This window comes from Oryctolagus cuniculus, chromosome 10 (genome assembly GCF_964237555.1).
Source record: "Oryctolagus cuniculus chromosome 10, mOryCun1.1, whole genome shotgun sequence".
Classification (NCBI taxonomy): Eukaryota; Metazoa; Chordata; class Mammalia; order Lagomorpha; family Leporidae; genus Oryctolagus; species Oryctolagus cuniculus.
In genome coordinates, this window is record NC_091441.1 from 2,349,540 (window position 1) to 2,374,602 (window position 25,063).

The window sequence follows — 25,063 nt, forward strand, 5'->3', positions numbered from 1 at the left end:
ACAGTGCCTGACGGAGTCCTGGCTGCTCTGCTTCCAATCTCGGTTCCTGTTAGTGTGCTCCCGGGAGGCAGCGGTGATGGCTCAAGTACTTGGGTCCCTGCCGCTTGCTTAGGAAACACAGATGGAGTTCTGGGTTCTTGGCTCAGCCTGGCCCATCACTGCCTGGGGCAGGTATGTGGGGAGTGAACCAGCAGATAGAAGATCTCTGTCTCTCTGTGCGCCTGCCTTTGCAATATAACATAAAGAAACATAACAATTCCTTACACAGCGCTCTAAGGGCAGGTGTGTGGCGCGGCAGTTAGGAGGTCACTCAGGACGCCCCATCCCGTGCTGGGTGCTTGCATCACAGTCCCAGCTCCACTCTCGAGTCCAGCACTCCGCGAATGCACACCCGGAGCTGCAGTGCTGATGGCTCAAGGGCTTGGGAGCTGGAGGCATCCACGGAAAACCTGGACTGAGGGCCCAGCCCTGCCTGTTGTGGGCACACGTCTCTGTCTCTCTCTGCCTTTCCAATAAAACACACATGCATACGTATTCAAATTTTAAACAGTTTATCTTGGAAAAAAATAGGAAGCATAAATACACTGCTAAAAATTTGGTTATGGCATTATCTTCATAAAGTTGTTCCAGTTTTTCCTAAAACTTAGATATTGTGGGCCGGCACCGCGGCTCAGTAGGCTAATCCTCCGTCTTGCAGCACCAGCACACCGGTTCTAGTCCCAGTTGGGGCACCGGATTCTGGATTCTGTCCCGGTTGCCCCTCTTCCAGGCCAGCTCTCTGCTGTGGCCAGGGAGTGCAGTGGAGGATGGCCCAAGTACTTGGGCCCTGCACCCCATGGGAGACCAGGAGAAGCTCCTGGCTCCCAGATTCGGATCAGCGCGGTGCAGTGCGCTGGCCGCGGTGGCCATTGGAGGGTGAACCAACAGCAAAGGAAGACCTTTCTCTCTGTCTCTCTCTCTCTCGCTGTCCACTCTGCCTGTCAAAAATAAATAAATAAAAATAAAATAAAATTTAAAAATTTAAAAAAACTTAGATGTTGTTCTATAAGGTAATATTCTAAACTGTCAGAATGTTCAATGCCATTTAAAGGCTGTTAGGGTACGTGCAGGCCCAAGTGTCACTGGGGATGAGGAATATGACTTTGCCCACAGACTAAGTCAATGTGGGGACGCCACGCCCAAAAAGTGAAAGGACCCGGGCCAGCATGCTGTCACCAGGGCTGCCTGAGAAGACACCTGCGCCAGGACACAGGTCAGCGTGGCCACCAGGCACACCACCTGTGATGGCACCGGCCCTCTGTGAAGTGCTGTCCATCCTGGCAAAAGCTCCCTGACTGCTCCATCTGTGGGTGGACAGCGGGGCACCACAGCAGAGTACCAATGACCGCATAAAGGCACGCCTGAGAGGAAGGACACCGTCCATGTGTTAAGGGACACAATGTCACACAGAAGCAGGCCTATTAAGACTGCGTTTCCGTAATTCTGGAGGCATGCCAAACCATGCACGTGGGTACACGTGGGCCTGCATACCTGCACCAAAATACTGGGAAGAACCCACACCAAAACACGGACAGTCCTAGGATTTCAAATACTTTTTTTGCTACCAAGTAATCAGATGTTCAAAAAAACAAAAAACTTGCCCTCAGAAACCTAGTACGGTGGAGAGTGGAAGTCTGATTAAGAGGACATGGGCAACGGTGGACACGGCAGCAGCGTCCGTGCACACGCGCACATGCAGGACACACTGTGATTTAAGGGGCAGGCACGGGGGCGGCAAGTTAGGCTGCCGGTTCGGACACCTGTATCTCATAGCGGAGCACCTGGGTTCAGCACTCCGCTCTGCTCCTGAGTCCAGCTTCCTACTAATACAGGGCCCGGCACGCAGCGGTGAGGCCACCCACGTGGGAGACGCAGATTCACTCTCTGGCTCCCAGCTTCAGCACCAACTAGAGGGCCACCGTGGGCAGCTGAGGAGTGAACCAGCAGATGGCCGCTCTCTTCTCCGTGTGTCTCCCTCCACCTCTCAGATACATAAATGACTTTTTAAGAAGTCAGAGATGGGAGAGCAAAGCACTGCACTGGGTGAAGGGCTACAGCACCCCACGAGGGTCGTCCTGACCTCAGCCCTCCTGGAACATTTACCTTCGTCTGCGTCCAAAGGCTGATCGGTCAGCGGCTGACCCAGTGCCGTGTCCTCTGCAGCCACGACGTGCTGTGGCCCCAGGTCCAGCATGGTTTCAGGGTCTGCAGCAACCGCCTCGGCCGTCTGCTGCAGCTCGGCGCTCTCGAGCTGCACCTGCAGGGGGGCGGACACGCGCATGCTCTGCTGGTCCACGGTGCTGTCGTCGAGGGAGGCGGCCTGCTGGTGCTGCTGCAGCTGCTGGGCGAGCTCGTACCTTCGAGAGGCCAAGGACGTGTGCAATCAGGTGCCGGCACCGCTGCCAACCACCTGCTCGTCACGCCTTTCATTTTAAAGTCGTGACGACGATGCAGCTAAAAATTACGTCACTCTGAGCAATTCAGAGGAGAAACCACGGCATCTCACGCGCAAGTGCCGTCTCAGGCTGCAGGCCACGGCACGCGGGGAGGCAGGACAGCACACCCCTGTGCTTTCACGAGTCTCAGGACAAGAAAGGATGCCACCGCCTGAGAGTGCAACGCCCCAGCTCCAATCCCACGGGGGGCCCAGGGCTCAAAGAACCACACCAGGGGAGCCGGTACAAAACACACCCAGCACATATGCATCAAGGCCAACAGTCTCTTTTCCAAAGAGAAAAAAGAGAATTGAGTTTTGTAAATGAATCTAAAAAACTTTAAAAAAAAAAAAAAAAAAAAAACCCACCTCACACACAGACCTGCTCAGCAGGCTGGCTCGGGTGCCTGCACAGGTTAAGGCAAGGTGGCGTCTCCTCCTTCTTTCTCATTCCACACCCACACGATCCACCCGAGGTTCCTCTCGATCTGCCCACCCGAAGTCCACCCTTACTTCGTTCAAACACAATCTCCCCTCTTCGTTTCTGACATCTCAGAAGAGTCAAGGCTCCACTGCTTCTCTGCGGAATGGAGGCCTGCACTGTGACCACGACACAAAGCCAGGGGACACACCGCCCCGCAGCCAGGGCGCAGGTCTGCACAAGCACCTGGCCAGGCGGACACTTGAGTTCTGTCCACTCAACTTTTGCTTTCATGGATTTTACTACTGCAGCCTTTTATGCCTATTTTTAGTCAGTGTTCTGGAGTTCCTGAGACTTCAGCCTGCCCTCTCCTTGCAGGAGCCAGGTGCCCACGCTGTAGATGACAAAAGCACCACTGTCATGGGGCAGAGCCCTCGGTCTGTGAGGCTCCTCCTCAGCACCACACGCGATGCTGCTCACAGCTCTCGGTAGCCCGTGGCAGGCCACGGCAGGCAGTACTCCCCACACCATGCAGCGGGTCCCACAATCAGCCCACTGGCCACTGGCTGCATAAACAGGGCTTTAACACTCACAGTCCCCACTCTACCACCGAAGGTGCGTTGTAAAGGCCTGACAGAGACAGACAGGCCAGGGGCAAGCGAGGTCTGAGCTCCTCAGGACATGGCGACCCAACCCCGTGGCAGTGAACAGACTCAGGCATCCTGCGTGTCAAGGCCATGCAGATCCCCAGTTCCCGGACATAAGCGCGGCACATAACTCCCTCCAGGAAAGGCAGTAAGGATACCTGCACGCACAACTGACAGGAGTGCCTATGCTCACTGGCGCCACCAATACTGGGCTGAGCGGTGGGGACAGGTCTCAGCTAAGCCATCATCTCTGCTCAAATCAAACAAGACGACTCTGTGGACAGCACGTGGCACTCAGAGCCAAACCACCACAGAAACCATCGCCAGGGTTCCATGGGGTGCATGAGGGTGACACCACTCAGAAGTAAGCATTCTCGGGTGGAGGGTCAGTACTTTTTTGCGGTAACTTCTATTGCATTTCCCGGGAGGGGACATGGCTGCCACGTTAGCCACGCCCTACTGTACAGTACAGGATTCTGCGCTGCTCAAGGGCTCAGGCAGCAAGCGCCAGGTCCAAACACACTGCTCTTGGATGCCCTATGAGGCCGAGCCGTAGTCAGACCGAAGGAGGCCTCGTGGACGGCTGACACAGAACGAGGAGCAACGCGACGTGCTAATGCCGTGCCTGGGAATCACAGGCCCATGGGAGACTTCTCTTCCAAAATCTCCCCTGCCTGACTGCATCAGACGCAGCCCAGCATCTCAGCTCATCCATCGCCCACTGTCAGCGGACAAGGCACTGCGCCAATACAGACCACATGCATGCCATGGTAAAGATAAAGACGTGGACGTTTTAGTTTAGGGGTCTCAAGAGGCCATCTGACACTGATGCTTCCATCTCTTCTGCCCACGTACCCAGCTGCAGATGCTAACACAGGAGTCAAAGACGAGCATTTCCTAAAAGCAGCCCCCAGTACACCTGGGAATGATCAAGATGGGGAAGCGTGGCCCCGGAAGCACACCTACCTATGGGTTTTCATGTGCTTTTTGCAATTGAGTGAGGTCTTGAACGTTTTCTGGCAGTAGGGACACATGTAGGGCCGGAGGTCGTTGTGGGTGCCCATGTGCCGCCGTAAGCTGCCCCCAGTGGTGAAAGCCCCATTACAGATCAGACACTGGAACGACTTGAGCCCCGTGTGCGTGCGTACGTGTGCCTTGAGCACGCCTGCAGACACGAAGCCTCTTCCACACTGAGAACACTTAAAGGGCTTTTCACCTGTGTGTGACCTAAAAAGAAGAAATATTGCCACGAATGTCTTCCAGTTCTCTGACTAGCTTGCACTCCTGTCCACTCTTTCACCAGCACCATGTCTTAGCCACGCTCGCAGCTCCTGCCACCTCACAGCCGAGACGCCCTGGGCCCCAAGGTCACACGGCTGCTGCAGTGCGGGTGTGCAGGAAACCACACTGTCCTCCTGACTCCACTCAGTCATGGTCAAGTTGCCACTTTCTTTCCACTGAACTAGCACTAAGAATTAACAATGAATACAGATAAAAAAGTAAACATAATGCTAAATAAACCAAATAGTTCTTTCACTTTTCATTGCAACTGAAAATGCTGAAATATGATAGGGATTAAAACAAGGTCTGGTGGAAATTTCTGGGTAAAATATCTTAGTCAAGACACTAAACAATGAAAACTATTAATTATCAATACGTGTCTTGTGGGTCAAATGTGATCCTTTAAATATCAAAAGGCAACACAACCGACTTCCATCTCTGCACCCATGACCTTACCTGATGTGCTGCTTCAGGTGGCAAGATTTTTTATACGCACGATGACAGTAGAAACATTTGTACGGCCTATCTGCTTCGTTGACAAAGTTGTTATTAAAATAATTCTGGAAAAACTGGTTTCTTGGGATGGGCTGGATAAGACCTACAGAGCCAAACAAAGCAGGAAAGATTCGCTGTCGTGCTGCAAGTACTAACGTGGAACAAAGGGCACCTGTGTCACGCAGACGCTGCACACTCTGCGACAGACTCCAATCCTGGAGCCCAGCGCTCCCTCAGCTGGGTTAGGAGCTGGCGCCGAGAGAACACTTACAGAGGAACACTTATCATTTAGTTTACTGTTTCGTAGCAAGAGGAGGATCTCCACCGTCATATGACTTCCCTCGATCCCAGAGACAGTTTTTAGAATCTCCACATTTACTTTCTATACAGGCATGGCTGACATTGTATTTACATAATTATATCCAAAATTTAGGTGAATCAGGGATTACCAAAATTTTTTCAAGATTTATTTATTTGAAAGGCAGACTTACAAAAAGAGAGAAAGACAGAGAGGGAAATCTTCCATCCATTGATTCAAATGGCCACAACGGCTGAGGCTGGGCCAGGCCAAAGCCAGGAGCCAGGAGCTCCGTACAGGTCTTCCCCAGGGCATCAGCAGGGAGCTGGACTGGCAGTGGAGCAGCTGGGACCTGAACCAGCGCCACACCCGCACCCTTCCCCTCCTACAGCCACACCAATTCCCAGGCAACGCGTATGCATCTCTGAATGCACTGTTTTTCCTGACTCTCCCTAAAAGTCCAGGTTCCATTTCAATTTTTTCCCTCAAAACCCGTCTCCTCCAAGCTTCCACCATTGTGCTCACAGGGTGCCATCTCCTAGTCCACCAGGCAGGCACTGGCTGCTCCCCCACTGGGAGCCCTTCCCTGTCTCACTGCATTCACTGCTGTCCAGCACCTCCAAAACATGTGAATATTCACCAAAATGGCAAATAAGAATAATGCCCGAAGTCTACCAAGTGTACTAAACCTAATCAGTGGTGAAGATGCCCACGTTTCATAGCAGAGTACAATCTCATACGGGTTCAATATCCAGTTCCACTCCTGACCCGTTTCCTGCCAGTGAGGACAGAGCCATGGGTAATAGTTCAAGTAACTGAGTTCCTACCACTGGTGTGGAGGCCTGGATTGAGCTCAAGCCACTGGCCCAACCCTGACCCTTGTGGGAATTTGAGGGAATGAACCAGTAGATGGGAGCTCTTGCTTTCTATCCCCCAAATAAAATTAAAAAATAAAAAAAATTATAAGTTTCAAATAACATCTGATTGGCTATTTTCTTGCTCCTTGTTGAACTTAATAGAATGGTCTCTCAGACCACTTCACTAAAAAGACTTATTCATTTGTTTGAAAGGCAGTGACTGAGAGAGAGACACAGAGAGATCCTCCATCTTGCTGGTTCACTCCCCAGATGGCCGCCACAGCCAGGTCTGGGCCGGGCAGAAGCCAGGAGCTCTATCCTGGCCTCCTCCAAGGAGGGCAGGAGCCTAAGCGCTTGGGCCATCTTCCACTGCCTGCCCACGCACCTCAGCGGCAGACTGGGTCAGAAGAGGAACAGCCGGGCTTGGACCAGCAGTCCGCTATGGGATGCTGGTGCTGCAGCAGCAGCTGGCCCCAGCAACACAGAATTGTTAGAATTCTCCCCTTAGCACTAAAGTGAATTGTGTGACATACAACTAGGAAGACTGATTCATACTGTTCATTAGATAAGTTATACCAAAAGCAGTAAGACAGAAAGATACTGAATATGAAATAATTATAAGTAATTATAATCAAACTCATCAAAGCGAGAGAAACAGAATTCCAGTGAAGCAGAGGGACCAGGAATTCCACATTCACCTCCTAATTGTTAAGACTAAGAGCCGCCCAACAGCAGTTTCACGTGTTTCACAGGGGAAGAAACAGTGCACTCCACGAACAGGAAAGCCTGTTTGGCTTCTGTCATTTCCCACATTAAAAGCATTGGGGGCTGGCGCTGTGGCTTACTAGGCTAACCCTCCACCTGCAGCACCGGCATCCCATGTGGGCTCTGGTTCTAGTCCCGGCTGCTCCCCTTCCAATCCAGCTCACTGCTGTGGCCTGGGAAAGCAGCAGATGGCCCAAGTGCTTGGGCCCCTGCACCCGCATGGGAGACCCTGAGGAAGCTCCTGGCTCCTGGCTTCGATTCTGCCCAGTTCTGGCTGTTGCGGCCATCTGGGGAGTGAACCAGCAGAAGGAAGACCTTCCTGTCTCTCCTTCTCTGTCTGTAACTCCACCTCTCAAATAAATAAATAAAATCTTTAAACAAAAAAAAAGAGAATCTGTCTGAGGAGCAAGGACGAGGCATGCTCAAGGCTTCCCAGGCAGTCAGACTGCAAGGCAGGGCCCAAGGGAGGCCCCAGGTGTGGGCTTCCTACAGCCACCTGGACACCAAGCTCACCACAGCAGGCAAGCCTCAAGCTCTCCAGGCTCCTGGTTACGGCTGATGCCGGGGTCTTCACACAGCCACCGCTGCTGACACTCCAGCCTCCCCTGAAGCAAAGTGACCCACAGTCTCCTCTGGAGATGCCTGGTCGCCAGCACACCCGGCTACCAGACTGCAGCCCGCAGCAAGGGCGGGGACCGTCCTCCACATCCACGCCATCCTCCACGAGTACAGGCCTCCCGCCACTGACCTGAGAAACCACCCACCTGCCTCTCCAGTTCCTGCAGCCCTTTCTGCTGTGGCCCTGGAAGCCACAACTCTGCGTCCCAGATCCCCTCCCGACACCACAGCGCGCCCTGCACACACCCACTCCTGCCAGCCTCTCCTCTGTCAGCTGAGCCGTGGCCTGGGGTCCTGGCCTCCAGTGCCTCAGGCCCATCTATCCCTGCTGACCAGAGATTAAATCACCTGGTAGAGTACTGGTAGTGCACCCTAATTCTTTTAAAGTGACAGTCTTGGTGTACAACACACTGTGGTTTAAGGAACTCTGTGGGACTGGAATATCCAGACTTGTCCCAGTAAGCCGAGTCGCTGTGAGAATTCTATACCTAAACCCTCTCCCCATCAAGTTTCTATCCGAATCCTTCCCACACAGATGAGGAGAGCAGCATCCTTGCTCTGGCCCCGGGGTACTCAAAGTCAGAGAAGTGATGACACAAACAGAAATAACAGTGAAGCCAGACACGGAAAGAAACCATCACGCCACCTCCCAGAACCACTCCCACCCGCCGTCCTCGGCCCAGACACGGGAGAACTCAGCTTCCACTGACCAGGCTAAGACCCAGGCACCTGTGATGCCAACAGGACCCAGGCATCCCACTGAACCCTCAGGACTCAGGACTCGGGGCTGGCCCAGCAGGTGAAGCCTCCCGCAATGCTGGCATCCCATGTGGGCAGGTTCGAGTCCTGGCTGCTCTATTTCCAATCCAGATCCCCTGTAGTGTGCCTGGGAAAGGGCAGACAGAGGCGCCAGCATTGTGGCCTAGCCAGTAAAGCTGCCACTGGCTACGCCTGCATCCCACATGGGTGCCAATTGGTATCCTGGCTGCTCCGCTTCTAATCCAGATCCCTTCGACGGGTCTAGGAGAAGCAGCAGAAGACGGCCCAAGGGTTTGGGCCCCTGCCACCCATGGGAGAGAGCTAGAAGAAGCTCCTGGCTCCTGCCTTCGCCCTGGCCCAGGCTGGCCATTGTGGCTATCTCAGGACTGAAGCAGCAGATGGAAGATCACGCTTTCTCTCCCTCTCTCTCTATAGCTTTGAGTTTCAGATAAATAACTGAAATCTTAAAAATAAATGTTTAAAAAATAAGAAGTGTAAATTCACACACAGACCGACTGTACGCTTATAGGCCACATGTTGAAGCCTACTCCCAATGTGGCAACAATCAGAGGTGGGGCCTGGAGACCCTTCCCCTTCCTTCTGCCACGTGCGGACACAGCCAGGGGGCAGTGGCTCAGAGAAAAGGCCCTTCGCAGACACCACTTCCGCCCACACCCAGATCCTAGGCGTCCAGCCTCCGGAACTGTGGGAGGAGCACAGACAGACCAGGACAGCGTGGCTCCCAGTTTTATTCCAGTTCTGAGAGATCATTTTTCTACAGGTTTTAGTTCTGGACACCAGGTGGACCATGCTAAACCCTACCACTACCCAGCCACACAGACCATGCTAACTCCTCACACTACCCAGCCACAAGGACCATGCTAAGTCATACCACTACCCAGCCACATAAACCACGCTAAGTTTACACTACCCAGCCACACAGACCATGCTAAGTCCTACCACTACATAGCCACATGGACCACGCTAAGTCATACTGCTACACAGCCACATGGACCACGCTAAGTCATACTGCTACACAGCCACATGGACCATGCTAAGTCCTACCACTACATAGCCATACAGACCACGCTAAGTCTTCACACTACCCAGCCACACAGACCATGCTAAGTCCTACCACTACATAGCCACATGGACCACGCTAAGTCATACTGCTACACAGCCACATGGACCACGCTAAGTCATACCTCTATCCAGCCACATGGACCATGCTAAGTCCTATCACTACATAGCCATACAGACCACGCTAAGTCTTCACACTACCCAGCTACACGGACCATGCTAAGTCCTACCACTACCCAGCCACACGGACCATGCTAAGTCCTACCACTACCCAGCCATACAGACCACGCTAAGTCTTCACACTACCCAGCTACATGGGCCATGCTAAGTCCTACCACTACCCAGCCATACAGACCACACTAAGTCTTCACACTACCCAGCCACATGGGCCATGCTAAGTCCTCATGCTACCCAGCCACATGGACCACCCCAAGGCCACATCCTACACGGGGCCCCAGAGCAAAGAGCACAGGACCAATCCCAAGAGCACTGCCATCCGCCTTACCCAAGTCGGTTATGAGAATGGGCTCCTGCAAAGGAATATCGGGGACAGGCATGTTCGTTCTGCCAACACGGGCCTTCGCAGGCTTGCGCTGGTGCCTCATCTTCCTCAGCTCCGTGTGTTTGAAGTGGGAGGCAATGTGGGTCTTCCTGTGGCCTGAGGTTCGGAACTTTTTGTCACAGTGGGGACAAGCGAAAGGTCTCACTCCTGAGAAAAATAACAGCACACTTTAGAATCATTTCAAGGAACGGCACCTCAACAAAGAGTGCCAACAGAAAACACCGCACTCCAACCCTGCTGAACATTCAGTTTGCTGTTCCATGCCTGCAATTTCAAGGACTTCATCCACTGTTCTATTTTCCCTCATGTTTGTACAATGCGTATTAGAGATGTTAAGGCATGCAACAGGAGAATGTTAAATAAAAAGGAACATTGACTGTTTTCAGGACAAAGCCTGAAACTCTAACAGACATGGAGACAGCCAGCAAGCAGTCCTGCAGAACTGCACAGCACAGAGAGCACCCAGACCCCCACCCCACCCTCCCGGCTCTCTCAGGGGGCTGCTGGGATGCCACACCGCACCTGGTGGTCTACAAGCCAGTGCCAAGTGGTTGCTGCTGGCTCTAAGCAGTGATGAGAATGACGGTGGGGACCGGCCCTCACTGTCCCCCACCGCTGCATCCCCCCCTTGTCTGAGGGAATGACAGTGCAGATCCCAGACAACAACTGAGTAACGCCAGGGCTAGCCCAGCCAGGGCATGCTAAAGGAGCACACGGAGACGCTGCTCGCAAACACGGGCTTCCACGGGGGTGATAAAAATGCCACAAAACTGTTCAGTGGTGTGGGCTGCACAACTGTGAATCGTGTTCTTTCAAGGAGAGAATTTACGATGCGTGAATTAGATCTCAGTCATGCTGTTCCTTAAGGAAACGTGGAGCCCACACAGCATCCGTGCTGAGAGGCACCGCAGGGTAGGGCGACGCTCTCGGCTGCCTTCCTGCTGAAGGCCTCTGCGAAAGGGCCCTGGCCCCAAGGGGCCAAGCCTCCCCCTCTGCCGCCTCAAGACCACGGGTCCCCCACACGGGTCCTAGGGGGTCTCCTTGGAGAACTCACCCAGTCTAAGGCTACTCTCCATCTGGCTCCCCAGGAGGGGCCTCTTCACCCTGCAGTCCTATGTCCATCTCTAAGCGCCACTCGTCCAGGCCCCCCTCTCCGCCCTGCTCCGGGCGCAGGCACCCGCCACACGCGCGCGCACCTGTGTGCAGGCGGATGTGCACCTTGAGGCTGCCCGAGGTGGAGAAGCTCTTCATGCAGTGCTGGCACTTGAAGGCCTTGATGCCCGTGTGCGTCTTGATGTGCGCCGTCAGCGTGCTCTTCACCGCGAAGGCCCGGAAGCACTGCGGGCACTTGAAGGGCTTCTCGTGCGTGTGGATGCGGATGTGGCGCACCAGGTCACTGGGCTTCCGGAACTCCTTGGTGCAGTAGGGACACACGTGCCACCGCACCCCGTTCTCCTCTCGGATGGAGCCTGCAGCGAGGGGACGGAAGACAGCACAGCTGGGCCCAGAGGTGCAGCACGGCAACAGGCAGGCGCGGCACCCGCCGCAGAGTCTCGGCCAGCAGTCACTGAGGACTGCGGCTTGCCCCGGCACAAGACCCCGGGAGTCCACACGGACACAATCCCCAGCCCACAGGGAACAAGAGTGACGGGAACAGGCGACAGGACTCCACCAGGAGCCCGCAGGGCAGATGGGCTCTCGCTCGGGAACAGGAGGGATGCCATCACTAACACCCGGCTCACTCAGAACACCACGAGGAGGGCGGAGGTACAGCAGGAATTCCCCGAGCCTCTCTGATATCACAAGATGATAACACAAATGCAAATAATGGCGCAGCAGTAATTCCTTCATCCATGAAATGGAATTTACAATTAAGACCAAGAAACAGGACATTTGATATTGCAGAATTCCAGATCAAATAAGTTTTATCTTTTACAACTCAAAATACTATTCAACTCTGAATAAAATTTAAAACTATTTCCAACTGAAGAACAATCTCCATAAAGTTCATGAAAATGTACGAAGTAGGCCAGCGCCGCGGCTCACTAGGCTAATCCTCCACCTTGCGGCACCGGCACACCGGGTTCTAGTCCCGGTCGGGGCTCCGGATTCCGTCCCGGGTTGCCCCTCTTCCAGGCCAGCTCTCTGCTGTGGCTGGGGAGTGCAGTGGACGATGGCCCAAGTGCTTGGGCCCTGCACCCCATGGGAGACCAGGAGAAGTACCTGGCTCCTGCCATTGGATCAGCGCGGTGCGCTGGCCGCAGCGCACCAGCCGTGGCGGCCATTGGAGGGTGAACCAACAGCAAAGGAAGACCTTTCTCTCTGTCTCTCTCTCTCACTGTCCACTCTGCCTGTCAAAAAATAAAAAAAAATAAAAAAAAAAAAGAAAAGAAAATGTACTAAGTAAAATGATCTCTGAAATATTAAAATCTTAAAAAAGTCCAGGAGGCTTCCTTTTGCCTTTTTAACTGATTAGCTTTATTCACCTAAAGAAATGGAAACAGACACACATTTCAGATGAAGAACCCACATAAAATCAAAATGGTCAAAAAGACAAACAAGCATGTTACAAAAACAGCTGGCAAAACACCATCATCTTCGGGGTATCACAGCCAACAAAAAGTAAGATTAGTCAAGGGGCTGGCGTTGTGCATAGTGGGCAAGGCCTCCACCAGTGGCACAAGCATCTCCTACGGGCACCGGTTCAAGTCTCCGTTGCTCCACCTTTGATCCAGGCCCCTGCTAATGCATCTGGGAAAGCAGCAGAAGATGGCCTAAGTGCTTGGGCCCCTATGCCCACATGGGAGTCCCAGAAAAAGCTCCTGGCTTCGGATTGGCCCACTTCCAGCTATTGGTGGCCATCTGGGGAGTGAACCAGTGGATGGAAAATCTTTCCCTCTGTCTCTTCCTCTCTCTGTAACTCTACATCTCACATAAATAAATAAGTATTTTTAAAAAAAGAACTAGTCTAAAGGAAAAACACAGGTTTTCTTTACATGAAAGGCCCTCACCCCACTCCTTGTAAGAAAATGCAGATTAAAAGGACACTAGGATGCCATTTTCTAACCCATCAGCTTAGCTGAGCGCAGCCTGTGGAGAGGCTGGGCTTGGGCTGTGACTCCACTCTGCTGTCAGCACTCAGAGGACGGACAAGACTGCCTTCCTTGCGTTCCGGGCACTTACTGACACAGTGACTGAGTGAGGGCCGTGCACCAGCGTCCTGGTACTGATGACGGCACCATGGTGATGAAGGAGGACAGCCTTGATTTTAGGAAATGCAAGCTCACGGGTGTAGAGTTATTTAGGGAATTAGAAAGCATTTAGGATATTACATGAAGGGCTTCAAAAATTCAAGGAAATTTTGCATTTTTATTTTTTCTAAGAATTTTCTGAAGCTCTGTGGTATCTACAAGTCTCTCTCAGAAAATTCAGGAGAAAAAATGAAATTATCTCAAAATTATAACCTTACGACCATCTTATATGATGTACCCTTCAAAGCTCCCAACACTTCTGGAGATGCCTCCTACAGGTACACGGACACATGCTGATGACACACCCACTGCAGCAAAAGTCTGCAGGTAACTTCAATAGCCCTTCACTTCCTCAGCAGCGCATGACGAATCGTGATGTACTCACTGAACAGAATGCGACTCAGGCACTTTGAAAAATCAGGTAGTAGGCAGAAAAAGACGACTTGAAAATAACGTCCACGTAGGTGACCTTCCCCGCCCACGTGTGGTAAAAGGCTGCCTTGGGAGGGATGGAGGGCAGAGCAGCAGGGGCCCTGCCCTCCTCACTCACGGGCGAGGCTGCAGGAGCGAGGCTCCCCTGGGAAACAGCCACCGCTCAGAAACAGCAGGTATTCCCTGGGGGCAGCCGCAGGCCGATGGGTCCCGCAGGGAGGGCGGGGACGGCTACCATGCTGATGGGTCCCGGGGGGGTGCAGCTGCCAGGCTGATGGGTCCCTCAGGGAGGGCGGGGGCAGCCGCCAGGCTGATGGGTCCCTCAGGGAGGGTGGGGGGCAGCCGCCAGGCTGATGGGTCCCTCAGGGAGGGTGGGGGGCAGCCGCCAGGCCAATGGGTCCCACAGGGAGGGTGGGGGCGGCCGCCATGCTGATGGGTCCTGCAGGGAGTGCAGGCTCAAGCACTTCCGGATGCCTCAGCTCTGTGGGCAGCCCCTGCCTGCCACGGAGGCCCTCACTGGAGGCACGGTTCCCAAACAGAAAGAGGAGCCAAAGCCAGGCACGAGAGCAAGTTCAATCTCGAGTCCCACCTGCGGTTCCTGGCCAGGGTCGGAGGAAATGATTCTGCAGGCCTGAAGTGGCCCGCAGGCTGGACACTGCCCGCCCCTGGTTTCCAGCAACAACAAAGAAAATAACAAAGAAGAGTAAGTCGTACAAAGGATGTGCAAGACCTGCCTGCAGCACAGCAGGGAAAGGCATTCGCAGGCGCGAGAGACACCGTGCCCCCAAGGCATCCACGCCCACGCACAGCAGCACAGACGCACACACGCGGCCCACGCCGAGAGCCTAGAGCTGACACCAGGAAGAAAACCAAGCTCACGGTGCACGCGGCTGCGGGGGACAGAGTTCTCAGCACAAGGCGCTGGACAACTATTACCCACATGATCAGAACAGAAAACCCAAGATGCCAGCCTCGTAACACATCACACACCACAATAAGGGCCAGGGAAATGGCCAAATTAAATGCAAACGGCTGATTTTTGAATTTCTTAAACCAGATACCAGGCGCCTGGATTATACAGTCTGGTCAATTTAGCTTCATTAAACGTGAGTGGCTGAATTCATCTACTCATCAAATACACCGCAGAGTGAGGGGGCACTCAGCTGCAGAAGAGACTTGAAGCACACTTAACAGCAAAGCATTAACATCCAGAAAGCACAAGAGCTCCAACGACTCAGCCAGAAAGACAGCCCGGAAGGCCAGCAACTGACCGCGTCCCTGCCGAAACCCTAGCAGGCGGACGGCGCACACTGCCGCCCCCGACCCGCACAGCTCAGACACTTCCTCACGGGATGCCTGAGGCGTAAATATCAGTGAGAACAAATTTAACACAAAACATCTGGGGACTTTCTTATGTGCTTGTTTATTTTCACCTATTTCAAAGAGCAAGATCGACAGCGAGAGACAGAGAGACGGGGCCGGGCCAAAGCCAGGAGCCAGAACTCCGTCGAGGCCTCTGAGGTGGGTGGCCGGGAGCACACACCTGAGCCCGCACCTGCTGCCTCCCGGGGTGCAGCGGCAAGAAGCTAGCCCAGCACTCCAACGGGCACGCAGACACGGGATGTGCGCACCCAAGCCCCCGCTCGCCCCAGCACCAGACACCCACAACCCACGAGACACAGAGCTAATCAGAGTGCGGCAATGGCTTCTCTTCCTCCTTTCTCGCCCCCCTTAGCCCAGAAGTCCCAGGGGCTACGCCGCGTAGACCCCAGCACCCTACTTTGCACGCAGGGAACGGAGAGCCGGACCCCACTACCACACTCCAGGGAAGAGCGCCCCAGGCCGAGCAGTGGGAAAGCTCCTGCTGCCCACGTGCCAGGAAGAAGTCTCCTAAGAGCAGTGTGCCAGGAAGACAGGGAAGACCCGGTAAATGCCGGCTCCACAGGACGCACTGTGGGCTCACAAGAGAACAGGCAGCACTGAGACGCCCGAGACCCACAGAGGCCGGGTGCCGGGGGTGGGGGGAGGAGCGCAGGGCAGGCAGCACTGGGGTGGCCCAGGCCAGCAGGGAGAACGGAGGCAGAGCAGCACAGGGCTGTGGATGCGGAAAAGCGCGTCCAGGAAACGCGGGGATGTGAGACACGCAGGAATCCAGCTCCGCCCCCGTGGCCGAACAGTGGAGGAAGACTGTGATGAGGGCGGGGCAGGCGCCCAGACTCAGAGAGGAGAGGTGAGATGGGCGAGCCCCGCGGGAGTCGGCACGCGCAACACACAGGTGCAAACGAGGAGGAAGGCAAGGCAGCCACGGTGCACCAGGCGCCAGGGGCAGGAACCGAAGGAAGCAGTGATCTCAAGAACACTCAGAGCGCTCCTCACTCAGGCCTGGGACGCGGCGGGAGACGAGCCACCGGAAAGAAGGCAACCAGGGGGCCAGGCCGGATTCAAGATACGTCACAGCTGCCACAATGCCACGCTAAATACCACTCCAGGGCAGCCGAGCCAGACTTGCAGCAACCAGACCCACATCAGCGCCTTCCAGGACACCCAAAGCTGGCACCCGGAAACAATTACCGGGTAAAAATGGTGATTTCTTCTTCATAATTTTTTTTTCTTTTTTATCCAGCTTCTCTGGGCTTTCCTGTTCTTTCTCTTGCTCTGCATCTGGGGGGTCTGTTGGCTCGGTGGACACGTTGGAAACATCTGGGCTCTGAGTCTGTGTGGCTGAGGCCTTGGCGTGGCTGGCGTCGCTGGGATGTGCTGCAACTGGAATTGAAGACAGCCCACTGTTTTCTAAGGCTTGCTGAGACAGAACAGAACTAAAAGGTTAGAAGATGCAACGGCCCAGGTCTGCCTGCCAAAGTCAATCACAAGACATCACAAAGCTTCCCCCACCACATCTCACTCCACTCCAAAAACTAAAAGCCTGCAATTCCGAGTCCTCGCGTGTAAGCCAGGCTGCCCAGGCTGGGCCAGAAACATCCCTTCGGGGTCTGACAGCCCCCCGCAACCCGGACATTAAGCTTAAGCTTTCATTCATCTCTACACTAAGGGGAAGCGAAGTTAATCAGTTTCACTGCTAGGAGTCTGACCTGGGATAATGTGGGCAGCCTAGGGTCACCGAGTGTACCTTGGAGACACCCAGACTGCACACCCCTGGCCCCCTTGTCACCAGGAAGATGCAGGAGTCTGGTTCACACAAACAGCCGAGAGTGGGGGGAGGCACCCATGTCTGGAAGTGAAGAGGCTCAGCGGCCACTCCGGGCGGGGGTCAGACAGAGAGGCGAGCTCTGGGCCCACTGTTCGTCCCCTGCCCTGGGCCTGCACTGTTCTGGGGACACCCATGCCTGCCGGGCAGCAGCACAGCAGAGCCTCCCGCCACCTCCACCCACAGGGGCCAACCCCAGAGAAGCTTGGAGAAGCCTGCTCTCGGCTTCCTTTAACTTAGATTAACAGCATGGAGAAGTCTACACTGCCCATAAGCCGCTGGACAAGCTCCTTTGGTTCTACGTTTTTCTATTCAGACAGCTTTCAGTGAGGACACCTGACTGCAAGCCCTGCTCTCTGGGTCCCCGGCAGCGAGCCCTGTCTCCGACGGGCCCCGGGCTTCACCTGGAGGATGTCCTGGTTGAGGCCCACGGTGATACTTAGTTGCTGCCCTGGCTGCGGGGACTGGTTGGACTCCACAGGCCCCGGCTCTGAGAGCTCCAGAAGCTGCTGGATGACGTCGGTCACCGCCTGGGAGTTCTGCTGAGTCGCCGTGGACACAACCTGGGCCTCCGCCGGCTGCAGTGGTATAGTCTGGAAGAGTGTGGCCTGAAACAGAGCAACGCGGCCGTCAGAAACACGGTCCCCCGTAGGACGGCCACTGGCACAAGCCCTCCACCAGCCTCACGGAACCCAGAGCAGCTTCCCAACAGGCGCCCAAGCCCCTGCGGTGCCCTGAGGGGCGTGGGGGAGGCCTAGCACCCAGCCGAGCCCCTGGGGCACCGCAGGACCCTGTGCTCCCCTTGGAAGGCTCCTCCATCTGGGGGTCTCAGTGAGCGCCTTCCCACATGTGTCCATGAGGGGGCGCTGCATGTCCTTCACAGCCACTGGGCACAGGCAGATGCAGCTGCTAGGAGCCTATAGCTCTGGCCAGTTTCTCTCTCTCTTTCTTTTTTTTTTTGGATAGTGAGAGAGAGAGAGACAGAAAGGTCTTCCTTTTGCCGTTGGTTCACCCTCCAATGGCCGCTGCGGCCGACGCATCGCGCTGATCCGAAGGCAGGAGCCAGGTGCTTCTCCTGGTCTCCCATGGGGTGCAGGGCCCAAGGACCTGGGCCATCCTCCACTGCACTCCCGGGCCACAGCAGAGGGGTGGCCTGGAAGAGGGGCAACCCAAGGGCCTGCTTGAGTCTCCCTGTCATGTTGTTAAATACACTTTGTATGTTGCATTGAAATACATCAATGAATAAATATACAATTCTGCTCTTTGATTAAAAATAGAAAAGAAAAACAGGCAATGTTCTAAAGAACCTGAAAACCTCGCTATCCTAAACTTCAATTTTAAATGCCAGCTTTGCCGATTTTCCTGCGACACACAATACTGGCTATTAACAGAACAACCTCGGTGAGCTGTGCCGTTCCACAGGCCTGAAGCTCGCAGTGCCGACGGCAAAGTCCAGGGGTCATTAACACACAGGCCTGCATCTTCCTGCTGGCCCACTAACAGAGGGAAGGAACTTAAAAAGTATAAACCCACAAAATCTAAAAATAAGGAACCGCTGAGGTCAAAGAAATTCTACAAACTTCTGAAAAACAGGGACACTGGAGGAATAAACTCCATAATGCTACAGCCAAGAACACGCGAGGAGGGGCTGGGCTGGGGTTCCCGCAGGAACTCAGGCAACGGGGAGACGGTGGAGCTGGGGCCCTGGGCGCTACCTCCACAGGCCGCACACCCCGCCAGCCCTCGGGAGACCACGGGCTGCAGCTGAACACAGTCCCGACGAACCACGCCAAAGTGTGGTGTCAGCAACGGGGGAACCGAGGGACAGGGGGACACGGGGATTCTCTGTAACTTCTGCTCAAATTTCCTATAAACCTCAAACTGCTCTACCAAAACTGTCTTAATAAAAGAAAAAAACAGCAGAAAAATTACTTAGTCCCAAAATCGAAGCCCCTTGTCCTCTGCAGGACAGGTGCAGCAAGGGCTTAGCTCGCACAGCCTGCCTGGGGAGGACCAGGGCGCCTCGGCCGAACACGACCACCCTGGGTACTGCCCCAGGTCCCCACGGTGGGAGCTGGTTGCCTGGCCCTGCCCCGTGGGAAGTGGGTACGGGGCTGGCCGCTGCATCTCCCAGCACGCAGGAGACAGGGAGGGGAGACGACCCCTGTAACTAGACCCCAGAGGAAAGTGCCTCAACCCCAGCAAATGTCCTGAGGCAGCGGCGACCAGGTCACAAGCAGAGTCTCAGAAATTAGAAATCTGATTACAAACAGACAAATGAATACAAGGAAATTAAAAGTGTGGCCACCACAGGAAGCAGAGGACGTCTCCAAAGCGGAGGTCGGAAGATCAGGAGCGTGCAGAACCAGCCGTGGGGCAGGACACTGACGCCGGGCAGCAGCGGGAGGACGTGCACCTGCCCTGCCGTGCCACAAACAGCCCCGGGAGGGCGGCGGGCGGCGGGCAGCCAGGCTTCCACCCCTGCCCTGCTATTTCCGTTTTGTACTGAGAACATGAACTTTAAAATAATCTGAATTATTACTTCAGGTTATTCAACAATGCATCCACATTTTGACTTGCATATTGCCAGCGGAAACCATGAAAACTCTTAATATTTGGTTAATTTACACCCTGAATTTTTAACATAAAGAATACTCAATTCAAAACACAATTCTCAAGACTTTACTATTAGACCTTACTCTCCAGCGTGCAACATTCTCCCTGATCAGGAAGAGACCAAGAACTGGAGCAGGCTGCAAAGGCAGGAGGCAAGAAAGGGCAGTGAAAGGACTGGTGATGGCAAGCCGGCCCTGCCGGGGCCCACGTGCCAGACAGACACTGCAAGTGAACCCAGTGCTGGCAAGCCGGCCCTGCCGGGGCCCACGTGCCATGCTGGCAGGAGGCGGATGTGGACTTCACACGAGCCCTGGGCGCATGGAGCACTGCTGAGCCGCTACCCATTGGGTGCCACACTCTAGCCGCATCTGGGGCTCACCCAAGATTTCCGAGATCTCTGTGTTTAATGGCAACGCCTCATAAGGTGCCATAGGCCACGTTTAGGTTTTGCCTACTCTGATCAACTGAGAGGGTAGCGTGGAAGTAACAGCTGAGCCTAACACAAAAGGACAGAAGCATGCGTGTGTGCTGCGTGGAGGGGTAACGTCTGTGTGTGTGTCTGTGTGTGCTATGTGTAGGGGTAACATCTGTGTGTGTGTGTGTCTGTGTACTATGTGTAGGGGTAACATCTGTGTGTGTGTGTGTACTGTGTGTAGGGGTAACGTCTGTGTGTGTGTGTGTCTGTGTGTACCGTGTGTAGGGGTAACGTCTGTGTGTGCCTGTGTGTGTGTGTGTACTGTGTGTAGGGGTAACGTCTGTGTGTGTCTGTGTATGTGTGTACTGTGTGTAGGGGTAACGTCTGTGTGTGTTTGTGTGTCTGTGTACTATGTGTAGGGGTAACGTCTGTGCGTGTGTCTGTGTACTATGTGTAGGGGTAACGTCTGTGTGTGTCTGTGTGTGTGTACTGTGTGTAGGGGTAACGTCTGTGTGTGTGTGTGTGTCTGTGTACTATGTGTAGGGGTAACGTCTGTGTGTGTGTCTGCGTACTATGTGTAGGGGTAACGTCTGTGTGTGTGTGTACTGTGTGTAGGGGTAATGTCTGTGTGTGTGTGTCTGTGTGTACCATGTGTAGGGGTAACGTCTGTGTGTGTGTCTGTCTGTGTGTGTGCTGCGTGGAGGGGTAACGTCTGTGTGTGTCTGTGTGTGTGTGTGCTGCGTGGAGGGGTAACGTCTGTGTGTGTGTGTCTGTGTGTGTGTGCTGTGTGTAGGGGTAATGTCTCTGTGTGTGTCTGTGTGCACTGCGTGCAGCGGTAACATCTCTGTGTGTCTGTGTGTGTGCTATGTGTAGGGGTAATGTCTGTACGTGTATGTATGTGTGTCTACTTGAAGGCATGCAATTTTTAAATGTATGTACTGGAAAAGAGAATTTATTTTCACAAAAGGGCTAGCAAAAAATCATCACTGTCACACTAGAAACGGAGAAATGTCACCTATACAAGGTAAATTATAATGGAAAGATAACGCAGTTAATCCTCAGTGACACTGACTGTACAAATGACAACATACATCTCATTCTGAACAGTCACTGACAGTCCATCAGTTGGGACATCTAGAAACACAGCCACCTTATGTCCACATGGCACCTTCTGGGTTTTACATGGTCCACTGGCAGAGGCCCCGGGCAAGCAGCGGCCTCCCGGCAGCAGCCCCCTAGACGCACCGTTAGGACGTGGGCAGTCTCTGCGGGGCGCGCGGTGCTCTGCGGCCCGCCCATGTGCATCTTGCTCATGTGGGTGTTTAGGCTGCCCAGGCTCTTGAACACACAGCTGCACTCTGTACAGTTGTAGGTGGGCCCGTTCTTGACCTGAGGAAAGACACAAGGAAGCAGAGCCTTTTTACAGCCGTTAGATAGGCAGACTTCGACATCACCCAGCATCCCCTCCAGAGCGACAGGAGCAGTGTACCCTTCCATGGCATCTAACACCAACAACCCAACTCTGCTCGAACTGCCAGTGCCAGACCACTGAAACGGACATCTTTCCTGTGAATTACAAGTGATTCAAGAGTGCAGAAACGTCTTTCAGTTACTCAGGCAGTTTAATGAAAACAGCACGGCTGTCATGTCTGAGACGTTCCCCATTTGTTATGCGGCTTGACCATCACTCAGTAGCGCAGGCAGCACGGTCAGACGGCAGCATGGCTGTGAGCGAGCTCGGGGGCCGCGGCTGACACGGCCGGAGGGACGAGCACAGCAAGTGCGAGCTGTCATCACCAGTGCTTACATCCCACATAACCGTGACCACGAAGCCGGAAACAGACTCCAGGGGGCAGTGAGACAACCGAGAACACCTGTGAACACACAGCACGCTAGACGCTCTCTCAGGATCACTCGGCCCAGCACGGTCACCCCTGCGACGAGGGAGGCTCCATCAGTCCACCATTCCACACCTGGCGTCTCATTAGGAGGCCAGCTCGACACTCGGGACACCTCACAGGAGAGGGCACTAGCCACAGACCAGGCCAGAGGCACTTTCTGGAACAATCCACCCTGTACAGGTCCACAGTCACCCAGCAGCCCTGGGGAGCACCTCGGGCTGTTCTGGGGTTTAGTGAGGGACTATTGTATGTGTCACACACACACACACACACACACACACACACAGTCTCTCTCTCTCTCTACCGTGAGCAGCCACCTTCACTCAGAGGCAACTCCCCACTTCACATGATCAGTTTCTCACTACTATTCACACACCCTTGGAGATTTCTTTTCCTTTGTGTTTACTTACTTGAGAGCTAGACCAAGAGAAGCAGCAAAGAGACAGAGCTCCTGTCTGCTGCTTCATGCCCCCACACGCCTGCCACGGCCAGAGCTGGCCAGGGTGGAAGCTGGGAGCCGGGAGCTCCACCCAGGTCTCCCCATGAGGGCAGGGACCCCGTTAGCTGGGCCCTCACTGCTGCCTCCCAGGGCCTGCATTAGCAGGGAGCTGCACTCAGGAGCTAGGGCGGGGAACAACACAAGCACTCCAACACTAGACCCAGGTGTCTCAACAGTTCACTGCCCACCCCCAGAAAGATTTTTTTCAAGTACCTCACTGACTCTGCTTATGAAACTATGTGATGTGTGTGAGGATTTTCCATTTTAAATTTTATTCTGCTCATTTAAGAGCAAAGATAATGTCTGTTTCTTGTTTTTATTAGGTTTGGATAAAAGTACACAATTCACTCTCAGTTCACTTATTATTTAAGGTATTACTCCAAGGAACAAATAAAAACATACACTGCCCTTAGGAAAACCAGACTTTTCATTTTGCACAATAGTTTTACAGAATAAATTAACTCATGATAAAAGTTATTTGTGTTGCTTAAAGATTTCTTCATATTCTACCATTAGCCTATGAATAAGACATCACATGGGACAATTAGTGAAGTTCAGCTGCTTAACAGAACCGCTTCCAGAGGAAGGCAGGAGAGGGAACACAGCAGGCATAAGCTGCTCACCGGTCAGGGTCCGGGGCTCTGGGGGGAGGGGCGGGAAGGCGCCCCGGGGGCACATCAGAGTGCAGCACTGGGAAAAGTGCTGTTTCCTCCCTTTCAGTCCCGGTCTTTCAATTTCTTACACCTGACGGGTCCGTGTTTCAGGTTTGCTGAAGGAATTAAATGCACCATTCAGGCTGATGCAGCTGTAACCAACAAAGCTACTTGGATGATTTGCATAATCATCATCAAAGACAGAGACCGCATTTACTGTTTCTTCCATAAATAACAAACCAGAAAGGTTCCACACACACATCTACTGAGATAAGGTCCACTCGGCACACACACAAGCGCCTTTTTAAGGAAATGTCAGACTCCCGGGTTCTCTGGTCCCCAGCGGCCTGTTACCTCCGAGTGAACTCGCTGCACGTGCGACTGCAGGTTCCCTTTCTGAGAAAACGCAGCCGGACAGAAGGCGCAGGCGTGGGGCTTTTCACCTGTGTGCTTGATCATGTGGGTCTGCAGCGCCCCCTTCTGGTTAAAAGCTTTTCCACATTCACTACATTTAAATGGCCGTTCACCTAGAGAGAGAAGGCATCAAAAGTCACTTCCTCATTACACAAATGAAAGCAGAATATGCATGTTACCCAGACGCAACAGCCCAAAGCTATTCCTCCAGCCAAAACAGCTCTCTGGGATTCTAGACTCACATTAACAAAAGTCTACTCAAAATTAACACCTACAAAGCTGGCCCCTGGACCCCCTCCCAAACCTGCCCCAGGCCATGCAGGCAAGCAGGATAAAGGCCTGCAGCCATCCCTTCCCTCGCTTTCTCTGCCTCCCAGATGCACCCAGGGCACCCTGGGCTGTGGCACCGTCCTTCTCCCAGGACCCCCGCTGCCCTGAGGCAGGCTCGCTGCTTCCACTCTGGCCCTCCACACGCTTTTCTCACACTTCACAGTCTAAGTCAGCAGCACTCTGCTCAGACCCCTCCAGGGCATCCCCGCCCACTCTGAGTAGAGGCTTGGGTTGCAGCATCTCCAGGGCCCCTGTGCCAAGCCTCCCACCCACCTCCAGCCACTCCCACTGCTCTACGCCCCCGCCCCTGGACACACCAGGCACGTTTGTTTCCGTTCTGGGCCTCTGAAGCCCCTCTGCCCAGAACGTCCTCCCCTGACTCCACAAGAAAGCAGTGGAGTCAGAAGAAACAGCAGGTCCCTGCTTCTGGGAACGGTTCTTACCTGAGCTGATAAATGAATCGGACATACTAACCTCAGAGTGGCCCCAACAGGAGATGGCCTTGTTTTAAGGTGGGAAGCAGGGGTGAGGAGAGGAGGGGCGGGCAGCCAGGGCGCACACTGAGAGCTGCAGGTCACGGGAGGCCCTTCCTGGGAATGGGAACATTCTGCCTGCTCTGCACCCCCAGACACACCATGGCCCCCCTAGAAGGCTCCTCACTGCATCGCAATGCCGCCATGAGGCACCTCCATCCCAAGACCAAGCCCAGCTCGTGTGTGAGAGGAGGGGCAGTGGCACCCCGAGATGACTGCCCCCACCTCCCTCACAGGCCAGGTTCCACCTGCTGACCCCCGCTGGCCGGTGAGAGCTGTCAGGGCTGGGTGAGCAGGCGGCCCACGGGCCACAGGCGGCAGCAACAAGGGTGTGTAAAGCCCAGGGGCAGGTGTGCGGCCTGTGCCCGCGCACCTCTGGGGCGGAGGGGGCTTGGGCGCAGGGCAAGAACACAAGCGGCAGGCGACGGTAAACGGCGTCTAGGAAGTGGGCCGGGGAAGAACTCGCTCCACCGCCTACTTCACAGCTCCGCTCGGGGGAAAGTGAACCTTTTTCTAAACTGTTTTCTCTTTTGACTGTGACTCCAAGGCATACAAACT

The 25,063-nt window shown here is 54.2% G+C and overlaps 1 protein-coding gene across 8 annotated transcripts in view; it reads right to left on the reverse strand.

Annotated features, from left to right (window-relative positions):
- ZNF236 (zinc finger protein 236) overlaps positions 1-25,063 on the reverse strand; it is a 103,971-nt gene that overhangs the window by 48,948 nt on the left and 29,960 nt on the right. For all 8 annotated transcript variants that reach the window (XR_011379153.1, XM_051838587.2, XM_051838586.2 and 5 more), the window contains 9 exons: positions 23,583-23,755; positions 21,421-21,564; positions 17,549-17,752; positions 16,511-16,739; positions 11,453-11,725; positions 10,200-10,403; positions 5,279-5,420; positions 4,508-4,768; positions 2,143-2,396 (listed from right to left, as the gene is read on the reverse strand). Coding sequence is in view for 7 of the 8 variants with exons in the window: in XM_051838587.2 (XP_051694547.1) it covers positions 2,143-2,396; positions 4,508-4,768; positions 5,279-5,420; positions 10,200-10,403; positions 11,453-11,725; positions 16,511-16,739; positions 17,549-17,752; positions 21,421-21,564; positions 23,583-23,755 (1,884 nt within the window). In the remaining variant the exon portion in view is untranslated. The remainder of the gene's footprint in view (positions 1-2,142; positions 2,397-4,507; positions 4,769-5,278; positions 5,421-10,199; positions 10,404-11,452; positions 11,726-16,510; positions 16,740-17,548; positions 17,753-21,420; positions 21,565-23,582; positions 23,756-25,063) is intronic.